The following is a 20,520-nucleotide window of genomic DNA, read 5'->3' on the forward strand; positions in this document are numbered from 1 at the left end:
AATAGCACATCTGTAATACCAAGCTACAGGACAAGTCTGAACAAGAGGTTTGTCTTCTTCAGCGTAGCACTTGTCTACCAGGCACTGTAGAAGAGAGGGATAAGGGAAAGGCAAAGGGTGGGTGGGGAGGGGACAACCGATACCCTTCAGACTGACGATTGGTTTTCTCCCAGGAAGGGGAACATGCAAAGCTTACACCTGGATTCAGGAGTGAGGAGAATGGGAAGGCCGAGGAGCCCAATGCAGCACTGCCGCTTGGCTCCCTCCATTTCTGGGGGAAGCAGGGACTCATTTTTCACTCATTTGTAACAAATCACTCTGGCCTAGCGGATGCTTTTGGGAACAGTGGGATAGGGGTCATCATCAGATTTAGAATTAGCAGCAATTAAGAAGAGGCCATACACTGCCACAGTGAGGTGGGTGTCATCTTGGCACCAGGGACCTGAAAGCTGTGTATCCTAGGGAAGGTGCCATTCCAGACCCAGCGCTGGCTCTGGAAGAGTCTCTTAACCTAATGGAGCTGGGACTTCAAACTGCTCCTTAGGCTCAGATGGCTCTAAGACCACACTAGTTAGCAAAGTTCTGATGTTGGGTCTTCCAACCATTGGTCAAAGCTGTAATGAGACTGAGTCTGTAGGCAGAGTGAAGGGACGCCTGAGTAGGATGGGGGAGGCTGAGGAGGAGGGAGGGTCAATGGGCAGTGATTGTAACATGATTACGCCCTCCTTGTAGATGGAGGCAGGGCTGAACAGGGAGTGGGGTTAGCAGGAGTTGCAAGCCCCTGGACTCCCCTCACTCTGCCTTTGGACTACACAGAAGACAAGTTGCTCACATACTCTAAAGCACATTCTTGATACAGGAATAGGGACTTTGGGGGGAAGCGGCAATTTGGTATTAGGCAAGAGCCACATTAAGCCTTCATGAGGGCAGCCACCACAGCCTTGGCGTTGAGACTGCGTAGATCACAGTAGGTCTGGCCGGTGCCCACAAAGACAATGGGTTTGCTTGTGATATATGTCATAGAAATAGCAGCTCCCACCTGAAGTGGAGAAAGGGGACAGCCAATCAGTGGAAGCTCTTATTTTCACTCTCACCCTCAGGAGACTTTGGAGTCAGTGTCCTTAAAGCCTCAGTTCCCTTGTGAATTAGTCATCCCCCACCCCATCTGCCCACCCCAGTCTTACTGTCCTGTGTCATCCACATTTACCTTGTCATCAATGGTGTCAAATTTGGTAAGGACAATACCATCAATGAGCCGAGGTGTTTGAGCCATAGAATGGTCAGCCAAGGCTCTGTTGAACTTGACCTGGAAAACACAAGGGTGGTATAATAAGAACCTTCTCATTCACCAAAATTTAAGTTGTAAAGGGAAACTAGGCCCAAGCTCTCACCAGCTGGTCCACAGCTTCGTTGCCTACTAGGGCCTCTCCCACAAACAGCACCAGGTCAGGTGTATTGACAGTAATGAGTTTGGCCAGAGCAGTCATCAGGGGGGCATTGTCTTGCATGCGGCCAGCTGTGTCCACCAGCACCACATCAAAGCCTTGGTTACGTGCTAAAGGAAGGGAAAGTGGTCAACTCTAAACACCTGTCACACTCACTGCCACCTCAAGAAATCCTAGGGTGGCTGTTAACAGCCTGTTTATTTACTCAGGTTCTGGATTTGGTTACAAGGGGAAACCTGTCTCTTCCTGGCCACCATTGAAAATATTCAGGAAAAAAAGATAGCAAAAGGATAAAGGTGATCAAATTCAGGTGTCTTTGGTCAGATATATGAGCTTTGCCTGAAACTATACACAAGCCCCAAAGTAGAGCATGGCAAGTAACTAATCTTGACTTTTCCATGTTAATCAGTGGTAAGTTTCTAATAGTGGAAGCCTGGTCCTCTGCAGATTCCATGGTAACCCAAGGAGGAAAGGGGGCCCAACAAGCCCCCACATATCCTAGCACTGTACCAAAGGCAATGGCTTCCATGGCAATGCCAGCAGCATCCTTGCCGTAGCCCTTTTCAAACAACTGCACCATTGTGCGGCCACCGTGCTTCTCTGGGGGGTGCAAAGCAGTCAGACGCCGGGTGTGGGTACGCAGCTGCTCCACAGCCCCAGCACGAAATGTGTCACAGGCAGCAATGAGGACACTGAAGCCATTCTCTAGCAGCCAGAAGGAAATCTGTTCAAAAGAGTTAAGAGAACTGTCACCTAGGACTGGTTTTCCAAAATGTGGAGGTGAAGAAGTACCAGTGACAGGCTGGGTAACTGCACTGACCTTAGCAAGATTGGTAGATTTCCCCACTCCATTAACACCACAGAAGGTGACAACATAGGGGCGCTGGCGGCGCTGCGCATCCATGATGTCCCGGAGCATGTCTACACGACGCTGTGGCTGCAGGATCTGCACCAAGGACTCTTGTAAAGCTTGCTTGACTGTGGAAGTTACCGCTGAAAATAAAGGTTAAAAAAACAGCTTTGAAACCCAAGGAATAGATTAAAAAATGCCTGGCACCAATGCCTGGCACCTTTCTGAGCTATGGGGAGCAGGACCATGATAGGATCTCCTCCCAGAAATGCAGACCATGCTGTCCTAAGCACTTAACTGATTTAATCTTCCCATTAATTCTTAAAGTCTAGGCTATATAATAGAGTCTTAAAGTTAAGGAATTTACCAAAAGTCACATACCCAGGAAGAATGGAATCTCTTAGTATGCATAAGCATGTTTTGGCTCATGGGAATACTTACTGCTGAATGTCCCCATCACCTTCCCTTCCAACTTGTTGGCAACAGATTCACAGAGCTGGACAGCAATATCTGCAGCCACATTTTTAGCTGAAAAGAAAGGGGAACAGATCCGTGAGCAGTGACTGATCCTTATGGTCCAGCTAAGAAACTAGATCTGCTCCCAACCAGTCCTATCCCATGAATGAGGCAGCCCAATTCTCAGAACATACCAATAAGATGATCGCGCATCTTGTCCAGCACAGATTCCATGTCTTCACGGCTCAAGCTCTTGGAACCTACAAGGCCCTTCAGCATCCCGAACATGCCACCCAGAGTCCCCTTGGTAGCACTGCAGACACAGGAGATCACAGACACTCATAAAGCCAGCAGGCAGGCATTATGGCTGATTGGTTCTGTGGCCACACACCATCCCCACCTGAAATTCCCCTACCTAGGTTTGGTAGAATTTTGAGCGGCCCCTTCATCATCTGAGCTGCTGCAATCCAGGTCCTGAAGCTGCCCCCCAGGACCAGTCCCTCGAATCTGGAGAAAGGAAGGACATTCAGGAAGACTATGGACTCTGAGGGAAGAGAGTCCAGGATTTACCCTATTCACATTATTGTCTGCAATTTGGAGAACTTCCAAATATAATTCAATCCCTCACTCAAATCCAGATATTGCTACCTCCTAGTAGTAATTGCCTCCCAATTGCTTAGTAATGGTGAATTTCACTCTGGCTCTTGTCTCTTACCAAGTTGATGTCCTCAGACAGGGCAGCCTCTGAGGTTCCATTGGTGGTAGGAGTACTATAATCCAAGACTTCCTTGTTAGCATTGCCACCAAGCCCCCATACCCGGGGCGCTTTTTTGCCCTTCTCCTTTGGAGCATCTGACTTTGTGGACTTGCTGCAAAGGGTCACAGGAAAAGGTCATGGTAGAAAGGTGGTAAAGAAAGTGAGCCAGACAAAAGACTTGTTCCCAACATGGCTAGATAATCATTAAATTGGTAGAAACTAGTTTGTTCACCTGGATTTGTCCATACCCCTCCCATGCTTCTGAATGAATTCCTCTCTCTTTCTTCGAATCAGCTCCTCTTTGGAAAGTTCACCATTCTCAGGCTCCATTGGGAGACCAGACTTTTCTGCAGGGGCTGTTTTGCTGGTAGTCAAAGGACCATCAGAACCTGTTAGGAAACACCTCACTGTAGAAAAAGCAAATCAAATCCCAGCCAACTAGACAATGGCTAAAAGTGCTCCAAATCTTTAAGAGGAAACTCGGACCAAACACCTTAAGAAATCACAAGACTTGGGGATCATAATGAGAGTGATGAGCATCTGAGAGAGGTAGGCAATCAAGGACAAAAGGAAGAAGCGCCTAAGTCCTTTGTACCATGTGAACACTTTTTCTTCGTACTGGGGATTGAATCCAGGGGCATTCTACCTGTAACCTACACCCCCAGTTCTTATTTTGAAATAGGGTCTCACTCATTTGCTGAGGCTGGCCTGGAACCTGTGGTCTGCCTGTCTAAGCCTTCCAAGTACTAGGAATACAGGCATGCACTACCATGCCTGGCTTATATTAACACATTTCATGACCCAACATGTCAAAAGGAGTTCAAACATACCTTCCCTTTTGGCCCCCTTTTTTTTGCTGCTTTTTGCTTTTTCCTTCGGCTTTTCCCCCCTTGTTTCAATCATGGACCTCACAGGTTTCTTGGCCTTTTCAGAATCTTCAAATTTCTTCATGGTAGTGGGAGCACGGATCTTGCTGCTCTCCTCGGCTTCACTAAAGAGAAAATAGATGATCTTTCTACCCCATGCAGAAGGGAAAATGAAATTCCAGAGAAAGGACCATCATACCAAAAGGGCAATCAAAACTGGGCAGCAAACTATTGGCTTTGAACACACAATAACCCTGAACCACCCTCAGGAAAAGAGCTCATCCAAGTCATGGAAATAAGAGGGGAGTCCTCTCACCGAAGAAGCCGCAGAAAGTCATTTTGGAAATCAAAAGTGCCATTCAGTAGACTTAAAGCACTCTGTTGTTGGATCTCTGTGCGGTACTTGTCCCGGAACAGCCGGTGCACATCATCTATCAATTTGTCTACGTACGTCAGTGTTAGAATCTTCTGAAAACCAACCTGTTTAGAAGCAAAAACAGCCAGTAGATCTGCTTACATGCCTACCCAGAATAGAGGAAAGCCAACTCAACCCAGGCCTCCATAGATAGGCTTAGCCACCTGGCAGGTGTCCCTGACCTGAGAGGCAGCCAAGTCCTCTGGCCTAGAAGTTACTTGCTTTCTTCCCCTCCGCCATCCTAGTTTTTTCAGTTTGTTCATCACATACATTGGTGTGATTATTCAGGGTTTTCTTAATATGCTAAGACTATTTTGAGAATATAATCACCGTCCCTCCAAATGCCCCCACTTACCACAAACACCAGCTCAAACTGGTTGTCCAGTTTATACTTGAGTGTGAGGGCCTCATGGGTGAAGGAGTTACTACCTCCTCGTTCCTGGAAGAAGAGTACATCTCAGGGTTCGGGCTATCCGCAGAAAACCCAGACTTAGGCCCTTACCAGCCATTACCCCCAAAGTCAAACTTGTCCCAAAACAAGACAATGCTTCTGTCCAGCATGTCATCAGAGAAAAAAAAAAGATACCATCACGTTGGAGGGAGGAGGAAAAGTTGAGGGAAAGCAAGACACGTGGGAACCAGAAGGGAAGTAGTCATACATAAACAACCCCCAGATCTACTAGCAGCTGCGTACTATCTACAGTTTCTTAAAGGCGTATTCTCATCCATAATCTCACCCAGCCCCGAAACAACGGAAAATCAAGCAGCTGGGGGTGAGGGGACAGAGCGAAGTAAAGTCCCAAATGGCTCCTCCTAGAATGGCTAGGAATCTGGCTAGACTGGCAAATATCGGGGTGGGGGCGTCACAAAGTTGCGGTGCTAGTCTGAAGGCGGCGGAAGGAGTAGAGGCCGGGTGACCGGTAAGCTGACAGTTTGAGATGGGCAGGGAGGGTGGGAGAGAGGCGCGGAGTAATTAGTCAAGGGGGGCCCAAGAACCGGGCCAGAGGAAAAGAGCCCAGAGTTCTGATCCCGCGGGGGCGGTACCTGCAGCAGCACAGAACGAATCAGCGCGTTAACGGGCCCGGTGCATGAGTCGCTCACGCCCTGAAAGCACCAGAGCACAAGCCCGCCCTTGGAGAAAATGGTGAAGAAGTCGAGCATGGCGGCAGCGGGAGAGAAGCTGGAGCCAGCGCCGGGAACTGGGGCCGCGAACGCCGCCGCTTCCTGCTGCGCCAAGCGCGGGACACGTCACACCAGCGGCCCCGGAAACCGGCTCACCGCACTTCCGCTCGGAGCCGCCGGGTTTTCTCCCCCGGTCCTCCGAGGGCGCGCAGGATTGACATCAACTCCAGGCAGGCCAATGGTGGGTGCGGGCGGGTCTGGGCGGGGCTCCGGGGGAGGTGGCTGCCTATCGCGTGGAGGGGTGGGGCCTGGCGGGGACAGCTGGCCAATGGGCGCGCCCTCCTGAAAGCGGGGGCCGCGGGGCTGTGACCACGCGGATGTAGTGGTGGTAAAGGGTAGCTCGCCCTCAGAAGAGCAGGGTTCTGAGCCGCTATGTTTCGCAGAGTTCTGCAGCTCGGTTTGGGCCGGGATTCCTTGATCCGGGGGCTACGCACGCGCAGAGGAGGCTCTACGCTGGGTAAAGTAGAGCCGCAGAGGGTGTTGTGGTTTGGGGGTACGCCCACCCTCCAGCTGTTTGACCTTCTGAGGCAGAGAAGGTCAACCTGGAACCCCGACCCACGCTATCAGGACAATGGGTTGGATCGGATCTTGTAGCCAGGTCAGGTGTGTGGGTCCCAAAGGGCTCCTCCCAAAAGCGACATAAATGGAGGTTTGACGGTGGTGGTATCCAGAATAAGGCGTCACTTTGTCCAACATAAGATACTGTACTTTAGAGGGCAGTGTAGAATAGAGAAGACACTGCAGTTGAGTATTTGAGTCTGAGGATCAGGAGGGAGAGGTGTCTGCACAGGCGATAAATATGTGTGAATCACCTAGCCTAGGGAAGGGGCAGAAAGTGTTAATTTTAGGAAATTGAATCTTGCAGTGCTGAGCATGATGCATGAAAAGGGAGACTGATGGCATATAGACCATCCAGCAAAGCTGTGACGGTTTTGTTGGGTGGAAGTTGAACTTATGAAAAGGGATGACAGTGTGTACTGCCAACTCAAGTGTCTGTTTAGCCCACCTTTTCCTGTGTCCGTCTTCCAACCTGCCACCATATGGTAAAGAAACATTTGGCCCTCTGACCATAACTATGTCCCACAGACTGGGATGAAAAGATGACCGAGATTAAGAAGAAGATTCAGTCTGTCCTGCCTGGAGGGGCCTGGACTCCCCTGTACGACACTAGCCACCTGCCCCCCGAACACTCTGATGTGGTGATCGTGGGAGGTGGGGTGCTTGGTCTGTCTGTGGCATATTGGCTGAAGAAGCTGGAAATGAGACGAGATGCCATTCGGGTGCTGGTGGTGGACCGAGACCACACGGTGAGGTCTGCAGCAAGACAGAGTCTTGAGTGGGGCAAGGAAGATGACTCATTTCAAGGACTCTAGAGAAAAGGCTTTAATTTTTGGCAGGCCAAAGGGCAAAGACTGTGCTTTGGATCTTCATAAGTAGCAGTCCCAAATTCTGTCTCAAATCAGGAGCCTTGCCAATTAGGTTTTTGCTTTTGAAAACAGAGTTTAGCCAGAAGTGGTGTCACACACTTGTAATCGCTGTATTTGAGAGGATGAGACAGGAGGATCGCAGGTTCAAAGCCAACCTCAGCAACTTAGAAAGACATTGTTTCATCATTAAAAAAAAAAATTAAAAGACAGGGGGTGTAGTCTGGAGGTAGGTGGTTTGCGGACAGCCTTAGCTATCAAGTGAGGCCTTCTGCAATTCAATGAGAGTCTGTTTCAAAATAGAAATAAAAATAGGGCTGTGGCTGTAGCCAGGGGGAAAAAAGGAAAGAAAACAGTGTCCACATTTTTTTTCCTTTTTTTTTTTTTTTTGTGTGTGTGTGTGTGTGTGTGTGTGTGTGTGTGTGTGTGCTGGTAAATGGACCAAAGGACATCCTACCTCTGCACTACATCCCCAGCCCTATTTTATTTTGAAACAGATTCTCACCAAAACCTCCTCTACCAAATACTGAGATTACAGGCATATACCACCAAGCTGAGCTCAGATTTTGCAATACTGAATCTTTCCAGATCTTAATGCCTGGCCAAGAGATCCTGCATTCAAACTATTTATTTGTGCAAATAGTTGTCTCAGCCTTCTTTTAGGTATCACTACTTCTGATGTTTTTGCACTTGTTCTTGTTTGCCATTGCAAGCTAGCTGCAAATCCTGATATTTTGGTCGTGTGTGTGTGTGTGTGTGTGTGTGTGTGTGTGTGTATTTGTGTGTGACACTGGGGATTGAACCCAGAGGCATTCTACCTCTGAACTAAACCCCACCCCCATTTTATTTATTTGGAAACAGAGTCTCACCAAATTGCAGAGGGCCTTGCTAAGTTGTCAAGGCAGGCTTCGAACCTATGATCCTTCTGTCTCAGTCTCCCAAATACTGGGATTACAAGCATATACCACCATGCCTGGCTCACATTCTTGTGTCTCTCTCTCTCTCTCTCTCTCTCTCTCTCTCGCTCTCGCTCTCTCTTTTTTTTTTTTTTTTTCTTTTTTTGTAGTACTGGGGGTGGAACTCAGGGGCTTTTCTACCTCAGGGCCATACTCCCAGACCTATTTTATACTTTATTTGGAAACAGAATCTAAGTCGTTGAGAGCCTCACTAAGTAGCCAAGGCTTGCTTTGAACCTGTATGATCCTCCTGTCTCAGCCTCCTAAGCACTAGGATTACAAGCATGTGCCACCATGCCTGGCTTGTGTTTTCTAATTAGTAGTCAAATATTAATCTCTTGCCCTTGAACTTCAGGCCATTGCCATTTTGTTCGATTGTGCCCTTTGTAGGTCGCTGACCCTCCCTGTTCTCATCTGTCAATAAGTTTTTGTCTTTGCTGGTCTGACTTGTATATAGGTTCATCCACTCCCGTTCACCTTAGATTATAAACTGGCAAATAGGATTCCCATAACTTTAGGTGTATAACTCTCAGCTTCCTTTCTTTTCCATTTATATGCTGAGCTACCTCAACTTTGCTTGTCTTCCCACAGTATTCAAAGGCCTCCACGGTGCTTTCTGTGGGCGGGATTCGACAGCAGTTTTCATTGCCTGAGAATGTCCAGCTCTCCCTCTTTTCAATTGACTTTCTTCGAAACATCAACGTATGTGCAGCAAGATTTGGGGGGCTGGGGTGGTGACCCTTGCTTCAACCCAGAGAGAGGAGCAGTCCAGCTGGCAAAGGAGATCCAGGGAGCAGGAGTGGTTCAGGCTAGCAGAAGTTGGGGGGGCCATCATTTTTCTTCTCGGTGTGGATGCGTAGAGTAGGGCTTCTCTCTGGTTTGGGGCATTGAACCCTGAAAACTGTCAGTGAGAAGGCCAGGAAATCTCCCTCTCTTTTTTTAAGTCAAGCTTTTTTAGCAGCTTCTTATTCACACAGGAATACCTGGCTGTGCTTGATGCGCCTCCAGTGGACCTCCAGTTCAACCCCTCAGGCTATCTCTTGCTGGCTTCAGAAAACGATGCTGCAGCCTTGGAGAACAATGTGAAAATTCAGAGGTGGGTGCCCAGCACAGCCCTGAGCTGCTTCTTGGCACCACATTTTTTTGTGAGGTCCTGCACCAAGTTAGGACCTGAAGTCGATGACACAAGGGCCTCTCTCTGAGCTCAGTCTCTCAGGAAAGATGGACGCATACAGACCCTTGATGCCCAGGAGTAAGTTGTAAACAGATGTGGACACAACACTGCACAGTGGTCCCTGCATTTGCCAGATCATACAAAGAATTGAAGATGCAGCCCAGACCTAATCAACTAGAATCTGAGCCAGGTGTGGTGACGCACATCTGTGATCCCAATATTTGTGAGGCTGAGACAAGAGAATCACAGGTTCAGGTACAGCTTCAGCAAGTAGTGAGACACATCAACCTAGTAAGACCCTGTTTCAAAATAAAAAAATATAATAGGGCTGGAGGAGCCGGGCGTGGTGGTGCATGCTTGTAATTCTAGCATTTGGGAGGCTGAGATAGGAGGATCGCAGTTCGTGGACAGCCTCAGCTACTTAGTGAGGTCCTTTGCAACTCAGTGAGACCCTGTTTCAAAATAAAGAATAAAGCCAGTCGTGGTGGCGCACGCTTGTAATCCCCACGCTTGGGAGGCTGAGACAGGAGGATTGCATGGGTTCGAAGCCAGCCTCAGTTACTTAGTGAGGCTTTCAGCAACTTAGTGAGATCCTGTTTCCAAATAAAATATTTAAAAAAAAAAAAAAAAGGTCAGGGAGTATAGCCCGGAAGTAGAAAGCCCCTGGGTTCCACCCCAAGTACCACCAAAAATAAATAAATAAAAATAAATAAAAAATAAAGAATGAATCATAGGGCTGAGGGTGTAGCTCGGAGGTAGAATGCCCCTGGGTTCAATCTTCAGTACCACCAAAAATTAATAATAATAATAATAAGGCTAGGGGTGTAGCTTGGAGGTACAGTGCTCTTGGGTTCAATCCCCAGTGCCACAAAAAAAATAAATAGATCAACAAACAAACTAGAATCTATAAGAAGGGAATTCTGCCTGGAGATCTTGATTTTAAAGAACCCTGAGTCAGCTGGGAGTGGTGGCGCACACTTGTAATCCCAGCATTTGGGAGGCTGAGACCAGAGGATCGCGGTTCGCAGACAGCCTCAGCTGCTTAGTGAGGCCCTGTTTCAAAATAAATAAAAAATAGAGCAGGGGTGTAGCTCAGAGGTTGAATGCCCCTGGGTTCCATCCCCAGACTCACAAAACAAACAAAGAAAAGAACCCCTGAGTGAGTCAAGGGTCAAGGGTCAGCAGATGCTCTGTAAAGGGCAGAGTGAATAGCTTAGAATTTGCCAGCCACTTTGTTCTGCCATTATTGCATAAAAGCAGCTGTGGACAAAAATAAAAATGATTGCATGTGGCTCATTTACAAAGACAGGCAACAGATTGGTCTGTGTCCTAAGTGAGTCTCATCATCATTCAAGGGTGCTCATCCTGGTGACATATTTTAGCTGGAGGTGTGTGTGTGTGTGTGTGTGTGTGTGTGTTTCTGGAGATTGAACCCAGGGGCATTCTACCTTTGAGCTATACTCCTAGCCCTCTTATTTTTTACTTAGAAACAGGGTCTCACTAAGTTGCTAAGGCTGGTCTCAAACCCAGAATCCTCGTATCTCAGCCTCCCAAGTACTGGGATTAAAGGTGTGAGCCACCATACCTGGCTTTGGCTGGAGGCGTTCTTTAACAAAGCCTCTACAATTTTCAGTAGTGACATCAGAAAATGTCCCAAATGCTTTGCAGATAGTGACTCGTTTAATTATCAGAACATTCCCCATTTCACATGTGGGGAAACAGAGGCCCAAGGTCCTAGAAAATGTTGGCACTAGGATTTGGTTCAAATCAGGCACCCTGGCTCGAGCATTTTCTGTAGCACCTGCAGTCTGCATTTGGGGGACAGTGTCTCAGACAAGACACTCGTACTGATGAATAGGATGGCATTAGGCAGCAGCAAGGAAGGCTGTTCTGGGCAGGAGTGGAGGGAACAGAGATCTCCACTATGTCATGAGTCAGGGAGGAGAAGGAGCGGGGTGGGCTAAAGGCAGACGAGGGAAAGGAAGATGGCTCAGGTGCTGAAGGGCCTTGGCTAGGGCTAGGTCTTTATCCACTTGACAGTGAGAAGAAATCAAGGAGTATGGGACAGAGAAGTGACGGCTGACCCCCCGCTTGAGGAACTGGGGTCCATACCTCTCCCCTGCGCACTCACCCTCTCTAATAACATACACACAGATCTGCACGTTTCTCTCAGGCAGGAAGGGGCCAAAATTTGTCTGATGTCCCCTGAGCAGCTTCGGAACAAGTTTCCCTGGATAAACACGGAAGGAGTGGCTCTGGCATCTTATGGTGAGGCTCGCCTGCCAAAGGGATAGCTCTTTTCCCAAAGATAGGATTGAGGGACCCCATGGTTGGAAGCTTAGCATGCCAGGGCCCTGCCAAAGGAGAACGGTCTCTCTCCTGGGTAACAGGGTCTTTCCCAGGCCATGCCACTTCTTATCCTTTAGCAGGACTGGACTATGTGGTCCAGTTGGTCAAGATGATCTTCCTTGACTTCCAAGCCCTAGAGAAACATTGGGAGTGGGGTGTGGTAGGAGAGGAGGGGCCAGTCTCTAAATGGGTTCTTTTTCTCATCTCAGGGTTGGAGGATGAAGGTTGGTTTGACCCTTGGTGTCTGCTCCAGGGGCTTCGGCGCAAGGTCCAGTCCATGGGAGTTCTCTTCTGCCAGGGAGAAGTGACACGTGAGTCCTGGACACAGCCTCCACCTGAAGCCTGGACCAGGCCGGCTGCCCACCACTGGGCAGGGGTTGACAAGGGGCCCTTGTGGGCTGCTTTGTGACTGACGACATGCTTGACAGTTCCATCCTTGTCTTGTCCTCTGCAATCAAGTACATCCCGGCTACCAAAGCACCCATCCCTCTAGCTTTCTTGCTTTTTTTCTTTTTTTTTCTTTTTTTCTTTTTTTGGTACTGGGGATTACTGAACCCAGGGGCATTCTATTTTTGAACTATGCCTCCAGCCCTTTTTTTTTTTTTTAAACAGGGTCTCACTAGGTTATTGAGAATCTTATTACTTGCTAAGGCTATCCTTGAACCAGTGATCCTCCTGTCTCCGCCTCCCAAATACTGGGATTAGAAGCATGTGCCACCAAGACCAGCTAGCTTTTTTAAGAGACCAGTAAGCCTGGCATGGTGGTACAGGCCTATAATCCCAGTACTTGGGAGCCTAAGATAGGAGGACCACAGGTTTAAGGCCAGCCTTAGCAGTTTAGCAAGGATGATCCTCATAAACTTAGTAATAGGGGGGGAAAAAAAAAAAGAAGAAGAAGAAGAAATAATTGGTACCAAATTTTTAAAAAAGAAGAAAGAAACTTAGTGAGATTCCCTTTCCAAATAAATAAAGCAGTGATACCCTGTTTCAAAAAATAAAGAATAAAAAATAGGGCTGGGGGTATAGCTCGGAGGTAAAATGCCCCTGCATTCTATCCCCAGTAACACATACATACACACACACAACCTGAAGAACCAGGCATGGTGGCACACATTTGTAATCCAAGTAGTTGGGAGGCTGAGACAGGAAGATTAAAGGTTCCTGGCCAGCCTCAGATACTTAGTGAGGCCCTTTGCAACTTAGTGAAACCTTGTTTCAAAATAAAGAATAAAAATAGGGCTGGGGGTGTAGCTCAGTGGTAGAATGCCCCTGGGTTCAATCCCCTGTATCACAAATTAATAATAATAATAATAATAATAATAATAATAATAATAATGCTAGGAAAACTGGGTATGGTGACACATACCTGTAATCTCAGTACTTGGGAGGTAGAGAGGAGGATCACAAGTTCAAAGCCAGCCTCAGAAACTTAATGAGACTCTCAGCAACCTAGCAAGACTCTGTTTTACTTATTTATTTACTTATTTACTTGTTTGGTATTACTGGAGATTGAACCTAGGGGCATTCTACCCCTGAACTACATTCCCAGCCCTATTTTTTATTTTTATTTTGAAACAGGGTCTCACTAGGTTAATGAGGGTCTCACTACTTGCTGGGGCTGTCCTCAAACAACCTCCCAAGTACTGGGATTACAAGCATGAATTATAAGGGTGTGCCACCACATCCAGCAAGACCCTGTTTGAAATCAAAAACATTTTTTAAAAGGGCTGGGGATGGCCAGGCGTGGTGGCGCATGCTTGTAATCCCCATGCTTGGGAGGTGGAGACAGGAGGATCGCGCTGGTTCAGAGCTAGCTTTGCTGGCTTAACAGACCCTGTTTCCAAATAAAAAAATATAAAATAAGTCTGGGAGTGTAGCCCGGAGGTAGTAGAAGGGTTTCCAGGAACCCCAGTACCACCAAAAAAAAAAAGGGCTGGAGATGGCCGGGCACCCTTGTAATCCCCACGCTTGGGAGGCAGAGACGGGAGGATCGCGCAGGTTCGAAGCCAGCCTCGCTGGTTTAAGAGACCCTGTTTCCAAATAAAATATAAAATAGATCTGGGAGTATAGCCTGGAGGTAGAAGGGCTTCCAGGAACTCCAGTACCACAAAAAAAAAAGGGGGGGGGGGCTGGTGTGGTGGCGCATGCTTATAATCCCAGCAATCAGGAGGCGAAGACCGGAGGATAGCAGTTCACTAACAGCCTCAGCTACTTAGTAAGGCCCTTCGCAACTCAGTGAGACCCTGTTCCAAAAATAAAAAGACTAAAATATGGGACTGGGGGTGTAGTTCAGAGGTTCAATGTCCCTGAGTTCTATACCTAGTATCGCCAAAAAAAAAAAGGGCTGGGGTGTAAATTGGAGGTAGAATAGCCCTGAATTCAATTTCCAGTAACACACATAAAATCTGGAAACTGGACATGGTGGTGCACACCTGTAATCCCAGTGTTTGGAGGCGGATGAGACAGGAGGATCAAAGTTTCTGAGCCAGCCTCAGCAACATAATGAGGTCCTCTGCAACTTAGTGAGACCTTGTTTCAAAATACAAACAAATTTGGATTGGAGGTGTAGCCCAGAGGTAGAATGCCCCTGGGTTCAATCTCCAACATTAAAAACAAAGAAACCAGTGACACTGGGCACAATGACTCACACCTGTAAACCTAGCTAGTTAAGAGGCTGAAGCAGAAGGATCATAAATTCAAGGCCAGCTGGACATGGTGGTGCACATCGCAGGTAATCCCAGTACTTGGGAGGCTGAGACAGGAAGATCACAGGTTTGAGGCCAGCCTCAGTATCTTAGCAAGACTCCCAGCAACCTAGCAAGACCTTGTTTCAAAATTAAAAAGGGCTGGGGGTATATCTCAGAAGTAGAACCCCTGAGTTTAGTCCTCAGTACAGAAAGAAAAGAAAAGTCCAGCCTCAATAACTTAGCCAGACCCTCAGCAAGTTAGCAAGATCCTGTTTCCAAATAAATAGGACTAGCCAGGCATGGTGGCGTAAGCTTGTAATCCCAACATTTGGGAGGCTGAGACAGGAGGATCGTGGTTCACAGCTAGCGTCAGCTACTTAGGCCCTTTGCAACACAGTGAGACCCTGTTTTCAAATAAAGAATTAAAAAATAGGGCTGCAGATGTAACTAGGAGGTAGAATGCCCCCGGGTTCCTTCCCCAGTACCAATAAATAAATAAATAAATAAATAAATAAATAAATAGGCTGGAGGTGTAGCTTGGAGGTAAAATGACTGTGGGTTTGGAAGGAAGGAGAGAAAAGAAACCAGGGGGACCCCATTCACTCCTCAAGGTGTTAGGGCTTCTTATGGGGGGTGGGTGCTGGGGGTGGAACAAAGACCTCTCACATGTTGAACACATGCTTTGCTGCAGAGCACATCCCCAGCACCTAAAGGCTTATGTTTCATTTCTTTCCTACAGGTTTCATCACCTCATCCAACACCATGGAGACATCCAGTGGGGAAAGGATGGTCTTTAAAAGGATCTATGAGGTGCACGTAAGTCCCTAGTCCAGCTATACTCCAGACCACAGTAGAGGGCCAGGAAACATAGAGGCTGACCTGATGCTGCTCTTCTACCCGCTTTCCAGTGTGGGCAAACAAAGGCTCAGGAGGAAGTGTCCCTCTCGTGGAGTCCAGGGTATGGCCCAGCCTCCCTCCCTTCCCCTTCTGGAACCTGCAGGTGAAGATGGACAACAGCCTGGAGTACCAGCCAGTGGAATGTGCCATCGTGATTAATGCTGCAGGAGCCTGGTCTGGGCAAGTCGCGGAGCTGGCTGGCATTGGGAACGGGCCACCTGGCACCCTGCAGGGCACTAAGCTACCTGTGGAGCCAAGGAAAAGGTAGCTTCACTCAGGGCAGCTGAGGAGGTTGGTAAGAGAAAAAAGGAAAAGTTGGATGTGAGCCGTGTACAGTGGTGCACACCTGTAATTCCAGGTCTTAAGAGGCTGAGACAATAGGATTGCAGGTTTACGGGCAGCCTCAGCAACTGAGTGAGGCCCTCAGTAACTTAGTGAGACTCTGTTTCAAAATAAAAAATAGCCGGGCATGATAGTGCATGCTTGTAAGCCCCGCGCTTGGGAGGCTGAGACAGGAGGATCAGGCAGGTTCAAAGCCAGCCTCAGCTAGTTAGTGAGGCTCTCAGCAACTTAGTGTGACCCTGTTTCCAAATAAAATATAAAATGGGTCTGGGAGTATAGCCCGGAGGTAGAAAGCCTCTGGGTTCCACCCCCAGTACCACCAAAAAAAATAAAAAATAAAATAGGGCTGCAGGTATATCTCACAGGTGGAAAAATTTGGATGTGCAGAGGTGGAGGGAGGTTGCCAGCCTTGCTGTTACTGTAATGTTTGAATACTCACCACCACCACCACCACCACACCGGCAGGTATGTGTACGTATGGCACAGCCCTCAGGGACCAGGCCTGGAGGCACCTTTTGTTGCAGACACGAACGGAGCCTATTTCCGTCGGGAAGGATTAGGCAACATATACCTTGGTGGCCGAAGTCCCACTGAGGTAAGCTAAGAGTGGTGGGGGAGGGTGCTGGGAAAGAGACACAGACCCATTGCCACAAAACAGCCAGGCTTGCTATTGATATGTAGCCCCCCATCCCTCAGGTTGGAACTAGGATCTTTAGTCCCTATTTCCCGTCGACTGAGAGGACTGATTAAACGAATTTATTTAGATCTGGCTCTACCTTTATATCCTAGGCAATATAAGCCTTGTCTCCATCTCTCACCCAGGAAGAAGAACCAGACACAGCCAACCTGGAAGTGGACCATGACTTCTTTCAAGACAAGGTGTGGCCTCATTTGGCTGAGAGGGTACCAGCTTTTAACAATCTTAAGGTAAGTAGCAGAAGATGGTTTTCCCTGTTTACTTTTAGACGTTGGACAGACATATGGTACTGGAGCATCTTGGTCCTCTTCTAGTTGTCCATCCCAGGGACCCCTCAGCAGCTGACCTCTGACCCAGAGTAAAGGTTGAAGCTGAATGTGGGGGCACATGCATGTAATCCCAGCTACTTGGGAGGCTGAGACAGGAAGATCACAGGTTCACAGCCAGTCTCAGCTACTAAGTGAGGCAACTTAGTGAGACCCTATTTCAAAATAAAGAATAAAAAATTGGAGCCAGGCGTGGTGGCACACGCTTGTAATCCCAGCATTTGGGAGGCTGAGACTGGAGGATCGCGGTTCGTGGACAGCCTCAGCTACTTAGTGATGCCCTCTACAACTCAGTGAGACCCTGTCTCAAAATAAAGAATAAAAAATTGGGCAGGGAGAGTAGTTTGGAGGTCAAATGCCTCTGGGTTCCATCCCCAAACCCGCAAAAAAAAAAAAAAATTGGGCTAGGGATATAGCTCGGAGATAGAATGCCTCTGGGTATAATCCCCAGTACTTCCATAATATATACATATATTTTTATATATAAAACATATAAATACATATTTATATAAAGATATATAAATGTATATTACATATATAATTATATATATAATTTTTTTAAAAAGGGATGGCACTCAGTGGCAGAGTGCTTGTCTAACATGCATGTGGCCCTGGATTCAATCCTCAGCACAGGAAAAAAAAAAAAGAGTGTGTTATGCACGTGCAGCTTTCTGAGAATCCTGGCACCTTGTACACCCACAGGTGCGGAGCGCTTGGGCTGGTTATTATGACTACAACACTTTCGACCAGAATGGCGTGGTGGGCCCGCACCCGCTAGTCGTCAACATGTACTTTGCTACAGGCTTCAGTGGTCACGGGCTCCAGCATGCCCCTGCTGTTGGGCGAGCTGTGGCAGAGATGGTGCTGGAGGGCAGCTTCCAAACCATAGACATGAGCCCCTTCCTCTTCAACCGCTTTCACTTGGAAGAGAAGTTCCAGGAACACAATATCATCTGAACTTGGAGGCTGGTCTCTGGGCCCCAGTGGCTCACCTATGACCCTGGCCTCACTCTGGCCCATGGTCTCTGCCTGCCACACTGCCCAGTCCTCCCAGCATCATGCCAGCATCCCCTCCTGCCACTGACCCAGGATCTTAGCCCCTTATAGTCTGGGCCATCTGTTCTCTGGGCAGCAGGCCGCTGAGCACAGGTACCAAGGCCCAAACCATAGGAAGCGAGGGGGTAGGGTCCGGGGCTTGACCTATGCCCAGGCTCATGCCACCCACGAAGGCAGTTCAGCTAGAGTTCTGAGAACTGTGGCCCGGGACTGGCTTCTGCCCAGTACTGACCCAGAAAGATGCCCTCTGACCTTGTGGGCAGAGCCCAGTCACAGAAGCATTTTGGGAAAGGCTGGCTCAGGTTTATTGTCTTGTCTGTTTGTCCTGTTCATCAGTCAATAAACGTGATTTACTTCTTCCCACCTGTCTTCTGTTCCTTTTATCCTGCCCATGGCAGAAGGTTTTGAAGCATTCCACTGGCCTCTGGCGCCACACCTAGGAGCATAGCCCCATCCTCTTCCCAGAAGTTTTCTTAGATCCCAGGTCGTAGGCATCCTGTTTGTAAGCAGTGGTCTCTGTTTCCAAGTTCTTGCAGGAACACTGGCTATAGGAGGAAGGGATGAGTCCATTCATGTATTTAACATTTTTTTCAGCCCAACTCCCAGACAGACTCAGGGCTATGTATTAGAGCTACACTGAGGAGCAAAGCAAAGCACAGTGTGTTTTCACCAGAGCTTTCACATCTATGTCCTGTTCCCTCCCCTGCCAGCTCAGATTACAATGCAGCCTCTGCAGGGACGGGGAAACACAAGACAGACTCCTCGTGTAGGCTGGGGGCCTGGAGGATGAGCAGGAAAGGGGTTTCTCCATAAAGCTTCCCAGGGAAGTTGACCTCTGAGCAGAACCTAAAGGATAAGCAGTTTAACCTTGGAAGTGAAGGCAGGAGGGGCGTCCTAGCAGAAAGAAAACCATATGCAAAGACCCAGAGACAGAATGAGCAAGATTCAGACCAGGTGCAAGGGCACACACCTGAAACCCCAGTGTTTAGGAAGACTGCAAGCTTGAGGACAGCCTCAGCAACATAGATCCTGCTTCAAAATAAAAAAAAGGGAAGCGGGGTGTGGTGGCGCATGTTTGTAATCTCCGTGCTTGGGAGGCTGAGACAGGAAGATCACACAGGTTTGAAGCCAGCCTCAGCTACTTAGTGAGGCTCTCAGCAACTTAGTGAGACCCTGTTTCCAAATAAAAAATACAAAATAGGTCTGGGAGTATAGCCCGGAGGTAGAAAGCCTCTGGGTTCTATCCCCAGCACCACAAAAAAAAAAAAAAAAATTAAAATTAAAAAAGGGCTAAGAATATAGCTCAGTGGTAGAACACCTCTAGGTTCAATCTCTAGTTCCAAAAAAAGAAAAGAAACAAAATGAAAATACAAGATTCAGCAGATATGTCTTAGCCCATTTGCGCCTTAGAAAGGGTAATTTATAAAAGAAATTTGTTTTCTACAGATCTGGAGGCTGAGAAGTCCAAGATGAATATGCCAGCAGATTAAGCATGTGCACATGCTTAATCAAATATGGCACATTCTCCCTACATCCTCAGATGGCAGAAGGAGCAAGGAAGCTTCCTTCATCCTCTTACAAGGGCACTAAATCCCTTTCATACAGCCAGGGTCCTCATGATTTAATTACTTCCTCAAAGTGATTATATTATCACAGTGGGTATTAGGTTCCAACATATGAATTGGGGGTGGGCAGGCATGGCACAAACACTTATAATCCCAGCTACTTAGGAGAATTCCAGCTATTCTTGTTACAGGAGGCTGAAACAGGAAGATCATAAGTTTGAGGCCAGCCTGAGCAACTCAGTAACCCTGACCCAAAATAAAAAGGAATGGCCAGGCATTGGTGGTGCACATTTGTAATCCTAGTACTTGGGAGGCTGAGACAGAAGGATCACAGGTTCAAGGTCAGCCTTAGCAATTTAGCGAGTCTCTCATCAACCTAGAAAGACCCTGTTTCCAAATAATAAAATCGGTCTGGGGATGTAGCTTGGCGGTAGAATGCCTCATTCAATCCCCAGTACCCAAAATAAATAAAGAGGAATGGGGGTACATCTCAGTGGTATAGCACTTGCCTAGCATATGTGAAGCCCTGGGTTCAATCCCCAGTACTGTAAAAAGAATTGGGGGTTGGGGGGCAGGTATAACATTTAGACCATAGCAGGTGGAAAGCAACTTTCTAGAATGGATCATGGAGTGAAAGAAGGGGCCAGGAACTGAAAAACCATGCTAATGTGGGGCACCTCAAATGAAGAGTGCCTGTAGGCTGGGCATGGTGGCATACAACTGTAAACTCAATACTTGGGAGACTGAGACAGAAGGATCACAGGTTAGAGGCCAGCCTCAGCAACTTAGTGAAACCCTGTTTCAAAACAAAAAATATAAGTGGGGCTATGGTTATAGCTCAGGGGGAGAATGCCCCTGGGTTCAATCCCAATACCAAAAAAGAAAAGAAAAAAAAGAATGCCTGTAGAATATCCAAGTGGGGTTATATAATAGGAGATGGATTCATTTGCATGACCTCAGGGCAGTCTGGGCTATAGGTAGAGATGATATCATGGAACCAGATGGCATCATCAAGGGAAAGTAGATGAGTAGGGGGCTAAAAAAAGACACTAGAGGGACTCCACTTTAAGAGGAAA

The 20,520-nt window shown here is 47.8% G+C and overlaps 2 protein-coding genes across 3 annotated transcripts; one reads left to right on the forward strand and one right to left on the reverse strand.

Moving 5' to 3' along the window:
* Nucleotides 1-910: 910 nt before the first annotated feature.
* Nucleotides 911-5,950, reverse strand: SRPRA (SRP receptor subunit alpha; the record flags this gene model as incomplete). 2 transcript variants are annotated; one of them, XM_080697039.1, is made up of 14 exons in its annotated part: nucleotides 911-1,039; nucleotides 1,208-1,306; nucleotides 1,392-1,555; nucleotides 1,956-2,169; nucleotides 2,266-2,438; nucleotides 2,737-2,823; nucleotides 2,946-3,064; nucleotides 3,167-3,258; nucleotides 3,467-3,620; nucleotides 3,741-3,897; nucleotides 4,339-4,499; nucleotides 4,691-4,854; nucleotides 5,145-5,228; nucleotides 5,834-5,950. In XM_080697039.1, the coding sequence occupies 14 exons, from the start codon at nucleotides 5,948-5,950 to the stop codon at nucleotides 911-913; spliced, it is 1,914 nt and encodes a 637-aa protein (XP_080553165.1). The 2 variants fall into 2 exon arrangements, with proteins under 2 accessions (XP_080553165.1, XP_080553166.1); XM_080697040.1 differs by lacking the exon at nucleotides 5,145-5,228.
* A 393-nt stretch (nucleotides 5,951-6,343) lies between these two features.
* On the forward strand, nucleotides 6,344-17,780 carry FOXRED1 (FAD dependent oxidoreductase domain containing 1; the record flags this gene model as incomplete). The annotated part of the gene is made up of 11 exons (XM_080712058.1): nucleotides 6,344-6,428; nucleotides 7,058-7,278; nucleotides 8,943-9,053; nucleotides 9,329-9,447; nucleotides 11,699-11,793; nucleotides 12,084-12,185; nucleotides 15,301-15,377; nucleotides 15,562-15,722; nucleotides 16,266-16,395; nucleotides 16,623-16,727; nucleotides 17,526-17,780. The coding sequence occupies 11 exons, from the start codon at nucleotides 6,344-6,346 to the stop codon at nucleotides 17,778-17,780; spliced, it is 1,461 nt and encodes a 486-aa protein (XP_080568184.1).
* Nucleotides 17,781-20,520: the final 2,740 nt, after the last annotated feature.

This window comes from Muscardinus avellanarius, assembly GCF_963383645.1.
Source record: "Muscardinus avellanarius genome assembly, chromosome: 1".
Lineage (NCBI taxonomy): Eukaryota > Metazoa > Chordata > Mammalia > Rodentia > Gliridae > Muscardinus > Muscardinus avellanarius.